The 12,555-nt window shown below is 37.4% G+C and overlaps 1 protein-coding gene across 6 annotated transcripts in view; it reads left to right on the top strand.

Annotated features, from left to right (window-relative positions):
• The window catches only part of DMXL1 (Dmx like 1), an 85,374-nt gene that overhangs the window by 68,268 nt on the left and 4,551 nt on the right, over window positions 1-12,555 (top strand). For 5 of the 6 annotated variants that reach the window (XM_055698326.1, XM_055698328.1, XM_055698325.1 and 2 more), the window contains 9 exons: window positions 36-98; window positions 1,748-1,834; window positions 2,498-2,619; window positions 2,732-2,873; window positions 7,463-7,523; window positions 8,082-8,209; window positions 8,391-8,483; window positions 8,942-9,033; window positions 9,946-9,998. In XM_055698326.1, coding sequence (XP_055554301.1) covers window positions 36-98; window positions 1,748-1,834; window positions 2,498-2,619; window positions 2,732-2,873; window positions 7,463-7,523; window positions 8,082-8,209; window positions 8,391-8,483; window positions 8,942-9,033; window positions 9,946-9,998 — 841 coding nt within the window. Of the gene's footprint in view, window positions 1-35; window positions 99-1,747; window positions 1,835-2,497; window positions 2,620-2,731; window positions 2,874-3,023; window positions 3,143-7,462; window positions 7,524-8,081; window positions 8,210-8,390; window positions 8,484-8,941; window positions 9,034-9,945; window positions 9,999-12,555 lie in introns of those variants that run through there. The other variant, XR_008730147.1, reaches the window with a different exon arrangement.

The raw sequence follows: 12,555 nt of genomic DNA, 5'->3' as shown, positions 1-12,555 counted from the left end.
TTCTTTGTTCTGTGGTGGTTCTTTCCTTGGTGAAGTCGTTAGACGAGCACAATGAAACAATGAAGAATACTGTGGTGGAGGAGCCTATCATCAATAAGGTACACAGTAGTAATGCTCAAGTTAATTAGACCTTACATCATAATGAAAAAAATCCTTTTTGAAAAGATGCTGATCTCCCTGAAAAAAAATATTTGCTGACATAGCAAATAAACATAAAAATTCAGTTTTGCAAGAGACTGAGTTAAACTAGTATGTTTATACAGCCTATCTGAAACTAAACATATCTTAGAAAGCTGGATTAAACAACCAGGTAATAACAATATATATTATCAAATTCCTTAGCTATGCCAAATGAAGAGCTGAGGCTGAAATTTGCCCAAGTGACAAAAATTCAGTACTACTGTGGGAAAACAGTACATACAGGACCTTTCACCAGTATGAGATGGCTAGAATTGTTCCCTACAAGTAAAGGTAGTTAACTGAAGTTAAAAGTTAAGTTTATTGGCATGATACATACTAGTTTGCTACCCAGAATATTCACTGAGTCTTTTAAGATTGATACAAATGAACTGATATAACAACTTTGTAGCAACTTTCTTGAAAGATTGGTGTGAGACACTGGAAGGGTGTAATACTATGTCAAGTTCAGCAAACAAATACCGTACTCTTCAGGTCATCTTTTACAAAACTAGTGACAAGACAGAAATGAAAACACCCTGTGATGTGCTTGGACTACCTTGATATTAATTATGTGATAAAGCAGTATTAGCAAGTAGGTAATTTGAACTGACTGGGGAAAAAAGTAATCTGAAACCTTGTTTAAATCTTTTGAAGACAAGAGAATTTAGAAATTGATGGATAGCAGCTGGGCAATGGTGGTTCTGGAATAAATCTTTTAAGAAAATACAGAATTTTACATTTGTAATTCAGGTTTGAATTAGTATGTCATTTGTCTGGCATTGCTGTTTTTTTTCTGTAGAATTATTACAGCAGACCAGAGTCTAATCTATCAGTTTAATACTTGCAATGCTGAGATTAATTCTGAACAGGAGTACTACAGTGCTGGTAGAGTTTAGAATTTTGTTGTGTGCTGACATATGCGTGAATGCATTTCTAAAATACAAAAAGGTAGACAAGATTCAAATACAACATTAGATCACATTAAGAAAAAAAAAGAAAATGTGATAGTAAAAAGTTTGTGGTACTGGAATGTACAGGATTCCAGAGTTATTTAATTATGGAGAACGATGAGTAGATAAGCTGACAAAGTTCAAATCTATTTTCCTACTGAGAATCTTGGCTACGTGTTCTTTCAGGCTATTTCGTCAGTTTCAGTGGCAAAAAGCGTTTGCTAAGAGCATGAAAAGACTTAGCAAATTATTGTAAGAACAAAACATCAAGACTCAATTTTTTTACTATCAGTATCCCCCAAGTGTGCATGTGGCCTTGCTGTTTTCAGCATCCCTTAAAAACTTGAGAATGAACACAGTACTGTGACTTCTGTGACAAATACACACTTTCTGTGTTGCTGTCATAATCTCAGCATGGCAGTGGGAAGCTAGATTATTATACACGAAAGAGGTTTACTGTAAATATTACAGGTTATACTTGTCTCATTTTCTTAGAAACAAAATCAAGACAAAATGCATGACATCTCAAAATACTGTGTTTGGTCTCTGAACTTCCAATAAAAAGTAAGGTTTGCATAGAAATTTGCATTTAAATGTGCTTTACTTTTTGAATACAGATAGAAACTGATAGGGGATACCCAGGAGGCAAGGCAAGAATAATCCATAAAGAGTCTGACATCATTACTGCTTTTGCAGTCAATAAGGTGAGTATAACGGAGGTAGGATAATCTAATTGTTGTACTTCCACCTGATAAACAGGTGGTGGTCCCATTGTGAATGGGTGAGATATCCTTTGCCAGCCATCCTGCTACAACTTAACCTCATAGTGCTCCCTTCTATAAAGCACTTCATAATTATCTTTTCCTAATTAAATAGTTTTATTATAATTTTTTTTTCTATTGTGCAGTGGCTTGAGGGACAGGAGGGGTGGCCTCCACTTGGTCTTTGAGCTTGTGTGTGGGAGTATTTTTTGTTCTCTGTCTAAGACAACCTGGAAGTCATCTTTTCTTCTGTTTAACTGTTTACACCTTAAGAAGCTGAGGAGGGGAACCTGTTTGCAAGCACTGTAGTATAGTTACCTCATGTTTATCCTTTGAGGAAAGCAAAGAAAAACTAGAGCTGCTTGAGAGAGGTATAAAATACAAATAGTGTGTCGTGCTGTCCCAGATGCAAAGAAACTTTTAACAGGGAAATGTCAAGTATAGACAGTTTAAGTATATAGATTTTTAGACATAAATGTTTGAGTTTTTTAAATTGATTGAAGTGTATGTTTTTGTGAACTGTACTATAACCAGAGAAAATTGTAAAACCTACCTTTTTGAGTATTCCTTTTTTATCTGCCTTTGTGTGTGTTACTTTTTTTCCAGGCAAATCGGAACTGCATTGCAATAGCATCAAGTCATGACATTCAAGAATTAGATGTTTCTGCGATTTTAGCTACACAGATCTATACCTGGGTTGATGATGATGTGGAAATAGAAAATAAAGGGTATACTTTCTGTGTTTCCAATATCACAGCTTGACTGTGTATAAATCAGTGTAACAAAGCATGGTGTTTAATATTGTTGTTTGGAATCTAACTTATATTGTTTCATTTATAGGGCTGATGATTTCTTAGTTATACACGCTCGTGATGATCTGGTAAATGTGCAGGGAACCACTCCTTATACTCATAGTAATCCCGGCACACCTATCAATATGCCTTGGCTTGGTAGTACACAAACTGGCAGGGGTGCATCTGTGGTAAGTCGCTTATCAAAGATTAGCCTTTCGTACTCGTATCTGCTTCTCTCCTTTTATCTGTTTATTGTTGCTGATTATATTTTACTGTTAGTGTGTAAGTAAATGTAGCTTTTCTGTGTAATTAAGGCGAGATGGATTTTTTTTTTGTAGGTTAAAATGCTGCACAGAATTTAAGATACCACCAACTAAGCAAGTGAAGTTTTTAGTCAAGCCATATATGCTTTCTTTACTTTAGATACATTGTTTAAAAATAAAGAATCAGAGTTCAGGTAAGAAGTTGCTGCTTAAATTGTTCTTGAATGACTTGAAGCCAAACCCTGTATCAAAGAAGCATATATTCAGGAGATTTCAAGATATAAATTGGTAAAGACTGGGTAGAGATACTCGTGTGAAATACCAACATAGCTTTTATTTTAAGCATAAGCTTAACTTTCATTCTGCATTCCAGACTATTCCAGTTTTTATTTGAAAATAAACATCAACAACTGTTCTAATAAAAATACCTTTGTAGTGCGCTGTATACTGGTATGAGCCTGTATTGTAGAAAGAAAAGCAAATGAACTCCTAAAGCAGATTTCTCTGGCAGGACAGAGGCTTCCAATGAAATCAATTAAACTCTGGAAACTGAGTGACTTAAACTTTGGGAAAATGGGGATTCTTTGTCTCATAAGAAAAATGAGGAGGGCAGGACTGCAGAAATAGGGCCCAACTACATAGATCATGCGTAGTTTGAACTACACGTCATGCTGATGTATGACTTTATCTCCAAAGCTGTTGTCAGCTATGTCTGTGAAGTGCTGTGCAGTTTTGCCATAACTCTGCTGAGCAGCATTATTAAATATCTTGCTTCTGAAGATGGTGTTTTCGAGGAAATAATGAGTTTCACTGTTAGGCATTTCTGAAATATGCTGGAGTGAGGGACATCCACTAAAGTGTGACTATGTCCATGTGAGCAGATTGATCCTTTTTATCATAGAGGTGACACCTGCGCAAGGGTAGGTCTTACTTTCAGAAATAGATTCTGTGTCTGGAGTGAAGCTTGACCCTGAGCAAAAAGCTGTTAACTCAGATTTAATTCAGATCAAATGATGATTCTAGTCTGGCCATTGACATACTTACTTTAGTTCCTGTGCGGCATAGATGCTCTCTAATAATGCAGATCTGTTGATTACTTAGCTAGGAGGTGCTTATTTGGAGCCAGTTAACTGGGCTGAAACGGTCATGCAAGACACCCACATCTCTCATCCTGTCTGCACAGATGTGCAGTTTTCTTGGATAACTGAATGCATTAAGTCTTGTGACTTGGCTGGGCTTTGGGGCATTTAACAGGTCAGAACAAGTTATTAAGTGGTGGCAGAATGAAATAACCATGTGTTAATTCATATTGTAGTTGATTTTTTAGAAAATATTTGATTGTTAGGAGGAGTAAATAACAAACGAGCATTATAAGAACAATAATGTTATCCATACAGGGAAGTGCATATTGTTGCAGTACCTACACCTCTATCTTCTGTGTGCTGATCCTAGTCAAACGTTTTGCCGCTCTGGTATCACGATCAGGTCTCTTCTGCAAGTAGGCTTTGAATGCCTTTGCCAGTTGCTTCTCTCACTTCCATTTATACATACATACACACACATTGTGTATTTCTCAACAAATTAATTACACAATCTATTAATGTAAACTATTCTTACGTGACTTTCTATTTTATATGTGGTAAAACTTTCTTACCTAAACATATATGTCTGTGCTTGTGTTGAATGCATTTGCTGTTAAACTTTGGACCTAAATTTTGTTTGTCATGCTGGTTGACTGTGGCAGAGTAGAGAGCCAACCACAGCACAAAAAAACACCTGCCCACTAGGAAGGGGAGACAAAGGTATTGAATAAAGGCAAAGTAAATGAATGAAGAGATAGGGATTCTTGGGAGGAAATAGTGTTACTGTGGAAGGACTCAAATCTGGAGGAAAACCAGCCTCACCAAAATCTTTCTGTTGGTACTCTTTGTTAATTTGTTCCTTCACATACTGCTTTTGATCCTTGTTCTCATCTTTGCTTTTCCGTGATTTGCAGCCTATTTAGTAGGTAGTCCGCTGTTCTTCACGATTACTGGCTTTGCAGTCTTGTTGTCTCTGCTTCACTTCCATCAGCAAGGGATTCTATTGGACTTACGATACTCAGGCAGTTAATGTTTTATTAGCTCTAAGGTTTTTCTGTTACACTTCTTCACTGTTTCCTGTTATGCAGTTTATGCAAGGTAAGTAAGGAGGCGCTCCACCATATCCTTCAGTACAGTGCGTTTGCACAGTTCTTAGAGGACGTGTTTGTAGAAGAGCACTGAAGTAAGTAGTATGTACTGTCAGCTTTGAAACTCAGGTAACATTCAACAGGTTGTCTTCCAAGCCAGTACGATTGACACCAATATTTACCAGTTTAATAACTGGTGGGTCATATCTTAAGCTTTTTTATTCTTCAGTATTAACTGTACTTCAGGCCCAAAGCACCCAGCTTTCCAACAAAGCAGTGTTCTAGCTGTCAGCTGTTGTTAAGGGGAAACTGAGGGATAGCAGTATCAAATGTCAGTTACATTGATAATGGAAGTGTTTGCGTTTAATAATGATACTTGGCTTCTGAATCAGAGACACTGCACCAGAGAGTTATGTTAGCATAGTCTTAAGCTGCGTTTTTCCAAAGCACAATCCTGTAGAGGTGAGATCATGATGCATGCTTCTCTGTTGAATGAAGGAAGATGATTTCCACTGACTTCTGGGTAAAAGTTAATGCAGTCCTTCATTTTGGTGAAGAAATAGAATGAGCATGAATAATTTTCTTTTACTTAGACATAAAAGATAAACTGTTAAGTTTAGAGAGCAATGTATTGCAGTTATTTACTAATTGGTATATGCACTAATGTTTGAAGACTTACCCTCTATTTTCTTGTCCCAAGTCTTGTAATGTATATGTTGTTTTATTCACCAATGTTTACCAAACCGTTGCGCTTTTTTCTTTGTCATTTAAAGTACTTACAGGAAAAAAGGAAAGTCTGTATTTGAATTTTTTTTTTTTTAATCTTCAGGGAAGTGTTTTGAAATAAACATGGGTAACTAAGAAGCATAATGCTTTGTCTTCAAAAATAATAAAGCTTTGATAACTGAAAGATCTAAATCTGCTTCCAGAATGTAATCAAGAGGATCGCAATTATTCCACTAATCCAAACTGTGGGAAATTGAAGAAAATCAATTATTTCCCTTCCAATTGCTGTGGGGTTTTTTTTCCCTCCTTTGTATTTGCAAAGTGAAAATTGGAGAGCATTGCTTTTCAACTCTGGATCATATTTAGTCACATAAAGCAAGTAAAAGTTTAATTCCTATGTCCTTCCAGTTGACACCCTGATATGGTTGGAGTCCAGGGCAGAATAGCATACTTAAAATATGTGTTTCGCTGTCTGCAATTTCAGTGACAAAGCAGTGGCAAAATATCATGCAAAATCATAGCAGCTGAAAGTCATGGTTGGACATAATGACCTTAAAGATCTTTTCCAACCTAAATAATTCTATTTAGGCAGCTTGCTATTGATGTGTAGTAAGTGGTAAGCTGTTGTGTTGAAAGTGAGTGCTCTGGCAACAAACTTACGTCTTGCCATTTAAAATTAACACCTGGCATGAATATGAACTTATGCCCTCTTCTCTCTCAGGTGTTAGATAAAAAATACATGCATGAACAAACTGATTACAAGAATTTTCAGAGGAAAGGCAGTCCTCAGTGTAGCCAGATGCTTTTGTGGAGAGCTAAGGAAAATACATACACAATTTCCCTATCAAAAATCCCTACTGTTTCTTTCCTGTTGAGGGTTGGACTTATTTAATTAAATGAGGTTTTTATCTTAATTGTCAGATGTCTTCAGTCCTCTTCATGTATTGAACTCTTCCCACTTAGGGATTAGTCAGCTAAGAAAACAGCATTCTTGGTCATGTACCTTGCTCCAAGCAGAGTTTGGAATTTAGGAGCAAAAGTACTACTAAAAGTCCATTGGATCTGCATTTGAACAATTATAAATGCTTTTGAAGAATTTTTTTATTTACTAGTTGCTAGGTGTATTGCTTATTTTGGATGGCCACAAATAATCACTTTTTAATCAATGACAATAAATTAACTAGACTTGAAAATAAATATATTCCTTCCTATTCTTTTACTTCTGTTAAAGTTGTTTACCTCTTTCTTTACATGCTTCTGCCTCTCTCTCTTGCTTATCTTACAATGTTCAGGAATATTCCAATAAATTTAATGGAATCAGAAAGGAATTGGCAAGAAAAGAGGTAAGACTGCAGTCTAAGGAGTGTTTATATTTGGATCCATAAATCTCTGAAGCAGAAAGTTAATATTTACCTAGATGTGTAAAGCTGCAAAAGCATTAACATCTACACTGGTCTTGGAAGAAACTGACTTCTATCTGACTTTCTAAACCTGGTACTTGCTTTCAGTAGGAATTTTGATAGGAAACAACTCTCTGCGATCACTATTTATTCTAGTTCAGTAACTTTTGTTCAGTAGTATTGTTTAATTAGTTTTTATTATTTTGTATGTTGAACAGATGCTCAAGAAGGCTATTAATAATGTAAGAAGAATGGCTTCTCACCCAACATTACCATATTGTAAGTTCAGTTTTGTTAAAAAAAGGAAGAAGTTACCTGAAGATTGTATCTTTACTTATTGGCCCTGTTTCTTAGTATGCTGCTGTTTTTTACTAGCACAATCTGTTAGAAGTTTGAGAAGTTGCTTATAAGCCCTATTTTACTGAAACTATTTGTCATTTTTCATTTAAAAAAAAAATACCGGGGGATACAGCCTTTGGAAACAGTAATTTATTTTTTATATATTTAGCAAAAAGTACTGTATTTCTGGTTTTTGTGACTTGGATGAAAAATAGTAGGAAAAACACATTATTATCTCCAAGCTTCATATTTCAGTACCATCTAAATACAGTTCTTAATTAAATAATGAGTAAGTGCAGTTCAATATTGGTTGAATAGCACAGGTTTAAGTTAAAGTGGTACCCATAACTCCTACACTATGCCAGATGTACTATGTCGCATATTGTGCCACTGGTTATTCTGAGGATGATGTGAGCTGGTGTGAGATTTCATAAAATTTTGGAAGCAACCTTCCTGCTACAACACCTGTGAAAGTTGTGTAAATATTTTCTGTTGCAGACCTGACAGGTGCTCAAGATGGTAGTGTGAGAATGTTTGAATGGGGTCATGCACAGCAAATCACATGTTTTCGGTCTGGTGGCAACTCAAGGGTAACTCGAATGAGATTCAATTACCAAGGAAATAAGGTAACTGACAGAATGCTTCTGTACTCTCTCCCCCACCCCACCCCTGCAGAAGCATCCCATTCTTCAAATCTAAAGCAGTTTGTCTGATCTGTAGATAATTTCTCTCTTTTACATACACGTGTGTGTGTATATATATATATATATATATATATGTATCTACAATTACTATGTCTTTTTTCAGTTTGGAATTGTTGATGCTGATGGATACATAAGTTTATATCAGACAAATTGGAAATGTTGCCCACTTACTGGAACTTCACCTAAACCATATTTGGTAAGTCGAAGACTAAATTTGCTTCCATATGCTTGTGCTGTGCTCTTTTATTTCCTTCCTCCTTTATAATAGTTAGGAGAGGGTAGGGATTGTGCTGATAACCAGTATTAATGAAGATGTAATAATATTTTGTTGTTATCCTGTGAAAGGTGTGACAGACGAGGTCTTAAATCCTAATCATACTTACTAAGTTGGAGAGCAGAAAATGCAATGTTAGACTTGAAATAACTTTAATGTTCTTTGAGACTTGTCAATTGTTAATTAATTTTCAATAGCACAGGACTGGAAAATACACTTCCATGAAAAATTAAGTGTATCAGAAGGCATACACATAGCTTTGTATCCTGTGTTCTTTGAATTGTTTTTGAAACAGCTTACCTTCTCAAGGAAGTTTTAAGATTTCATGCTTATGCAAAATTTGTTTGTTTCTTAATAATTTCTAAACTGCAATTTTTCAGACTTGGCAGTGTCATAACAGAACGGCCAATGATTTTGTTTTCATCAGTTCATCGTCTTTGATAGCAACAGCAGGATTGTCTTCTGACAACAGGTAAGAACTGCTGCGATAATTCGTAAAAATGAAGTGGTGCCCTATTTCCCCTCCTTTCCCCCCACCGGTGTATTTTTGAGGAGTCTCCTTAAGCAGTTTAAGAGCAATGTGCATACTTCTTTCTTTGTTTGTGAGAGAGGAAAAGAAGTAATGTTTGCAGCTGAATTCCATGTGCCTATTAAAGGAGGTTCCATAGGGAAGCCCAGATCCTCTGTTTATGTTCCATGTGGTGGTGGAGGTGAAGTGGAGGGAGAGATGCTGATCTCTTTGGTATCCAGTGTCAGGACACAGAGGAATGGCTCAAAGCCACATCAGGGAAGGATCAGGCTGGACATTAGGAAGCATTTCTTTATCAAGAGTGTGGTCAGGCATTGGAAGAGGCTTCCTAGAGAGGCAGTCAATGCCCCATGCGTGTCAGTGTTGAAGAGGTATTTGAACAGTGCCCTTAATAGCATGCTTTAACTTGGTCAGCCACTGAAGGGGTGAGGCAGTGGGTCTAGGTGTTCCTTGTAGTTCTAGATCTTTCTGTTCTATTCGTATAAGCCTGTCTTAAATTATTTTTATAGACTTAGGAAGTTGTGCATAGCTCTTAATTTAACATTTTTTTTCTTAAGTTTTGATCAAGAAATAGTAAGAATTGCTAACATTCAGATGTATTCAGCTACAAAAGACTGTAATCTCAATATGAATCTTTATGAGAATAGCCAGTAGTAGAATGATTGTCCAGAGGTCATGTTCTTGCAGTGTATGTATAACTGTGAAAGTAATTTGTCTGCTCAAAAGTAATTATTGAAAGTGTTTAGAAGTCCTTTTATGCCTGAAACAATCTTTCTAAGGTTAAGATGACTTTTCAAGTGTTCAAAATACTGTAGAACAGTTGTTCCTGAATTAAAACATTTTTTTTTCCTACAGAAATATTTGTCTTTGGGATACTTTGGTTTCGCCTACAAATAGCTTGGTGCATGGTAAGTAAAAGACAACCAACAAAATAGTTGATCACATAAAAAAAAATATGTGTATGTCTCTGTTTTTCTGTGGAAGTTATTGTGGGAAGTAATTTTCATATTGGAAGTAAAGTACCTTTCACTGTCCTGTATGAGTGCATTAGCAGAAATATAAAAAATGATTCTTGAGAAATTATTTGCTGCTATATATATGAAAGGCTGGTTTCGTGGACATGAGCACCTTGCTTTTCATAGCTTGTATCTTTACACCGCAAGTGCAACCCTTGACAGCCAGACAACTGTAATTTCTGTTCTTTCTTAAAAGATTTTGAGCAACTCCCACTTGTAGTAGTGTTGTGTTAACCCTGGCTGGACATCAGGTGCCCACCAAAGCTGCTCTATCACTTCCCTCAGCTGGATAGAGGAGAGAAAATATAATAAAAGGCTCGTGGGTCAAGATAAAGACAGGAAGATCACACAGCAGCTACCGTCACAGGCAAAACAGATTCGACTTAGGGAAATTAATTTATTACTATTCAAATCAGAGTAGGATAATGAGAACTAAAACCCAAAACTTAGAAACACCTTCGCCCCACCCCTCTGTTCTTCCTGGACCCAACTTCACTCCTGGTTTCTCTGCCTCCTCCCCCAAAGCTGCACAGGGGTGTGGGTAATGGGGGGTTACAGCCAGTTCACCACATGTTGTGTCTGCTGCTCCTTCCTCCTCACACTTTTCCCCTGCTTCAGTGTGGGGTTCCTTCCGTGGGAGACAGTCCTCCATGAACTTCTTCACTGTGAGTCCTTCTCATAGGCTGCAGTCCACGAACTGGTCCAGCACGGGTCCATTCCACGGGGTGCAGTCCTTCAGGAACAGACTGCTCCAGCATAGGTCCCCTGCAGGTCCACAAGTCCTGCCAGCAAACTGCTCCAGCGCAGGCTTCCCATGGGTCACACCCTCCTTCAGGCATCCACCTGCTCCAGTGTGGGGTCCTCCACATGCTGCAGGTGGATATCTGCCTCACTATGGACTTAAATGGGCTGCAGAGGAACAGCCTGCCTCACCATGGGCCTTCACCATGGGCTGGGGAGCGAGAATCTCTGCTCTGGTGCCCAGAGCACCTCCTGCCCCTCCTTCTGCATTGGCCTGGTGGTCTGCAGGGCTGTTGCTCTCAGACGTTCTCACTGTTCTCGTCCACCACAATTTGTGTGGTGCAGGGTTTTCTTTCCTCCTCTTAAATGTTATCACAGAGGCGCTACCACTCTCACTGATGGGCTCAGCCTTGGCCAGCAGTGGGTCCATCTTGGAGCCGTCTGGCGTTGGCTCTGTCAGACACAGGGGAAGCTTCCAGCAGCTTCTCACAGGAGCCACCTCTGTAGCCCCCCTGCTACCAAAACCTTGCCATGTAAACCCAGTACAGGTGACTAGCATATTGGGGAGACAATAGCTGTAACACTGTCAAAACTGCACTTTTCAGCACACTTAAGAGATACATACTTGCAGGATATGCATCCACACCCTTGAACTCAAGGTTCCTATGGCTATCTCCTCATAAATCAGAGGCGCCCCACTCTGAATTTGATCAATTACATGTTAGACCAAATAATGATACTGTGAAGATGGCATTGGGCACTTGCAGATACATTATCTGTTTGGCGAATATGAGAGGACATGTTGTTTATGAACTGCTAAGTACTTCATTGTCTCTGTGGAAATCCTGACCTTGGAGACTCCATGATTATGAAATGGTTCTCTGAAGATATGTATATGAATAAAAACTAAATTTTCTAGAAAATATTAATTGATTTTTTGTTAATGTATTGAATAACAGATACACAAATTAAGATCTCATAATTATATAGTAATTTCCAGAGTTTAACCAAAAGATGAACTTAACTGCTGCTATATTCGTAAAGTGGTGCATTTTTTGCTTTCAAAGATTGTCCAGGTCTGTGGCACTTTATGTATTATGCTAAATACTGTGGAATGATTTAAGTGCTTTCTCTATGTGTGTGTGCATGTATGGATTTTGACATACAGTATTACAAAAATACTTTAGAAGAATTATTCCCATAAATACGCTTTTTGAGATGTAATCAATATTTAGTGGGGTTCCATTAACTTTGTTACTAATGTTTTGTTGCAGTGGAAGAGAAATACAGTCTGAAATACAGAGTTAGGCTCAGAGAGAGTTGTGAAGTCCTTGTAATTGAAGTATGGTGAATGCTTATTTATGTGTGAGATGTGTGAAATTTCTCAATGTAAATTTAGAAAACCCTTTGAACTGCGAGGACAATGTACTACGTGCCACCTGTTAGGATTCATAGTGTCTAGTCTCAGACATACTGAGCTTTGTCCTGGTAATGTTAATCTTCCTTCACTTCCTTCACTCATTTGAGGGAGTAGACATACACAAAAAAATGTGAAAAGCAGCAAATTAAAACAACCAGTGGAAACTTAGAGGTTATTTGGGCAAGTGATTTAGGAGGACATTTCTTCTGGCAAACATATGCCTTAAGGTAACAAGCATTAGAGAGTTTGAAAAGAATCTGTTTCTGGTCAAGGCTTAATAGTTTGTGA

This window comes from Falco cherrug, chromosome Z (assembly GCF_023634085.1).
Source record: "Falco cherrug isolate bFalChe1 chromosome Z, bFalChe1.pri, whole genome shotgun sequence".
Classification (NCBI taxonomy): Eukaryota; Metazoa; Chordata; class Aves; order Falconiformes; family Falconidae; genus Falco; species Falco cherrug.
The sequence above is the reverse complement of the archived record's forward strand: the minus strand, read 5'-3'. Positions and strand labels throughout refer to the sequence as shown.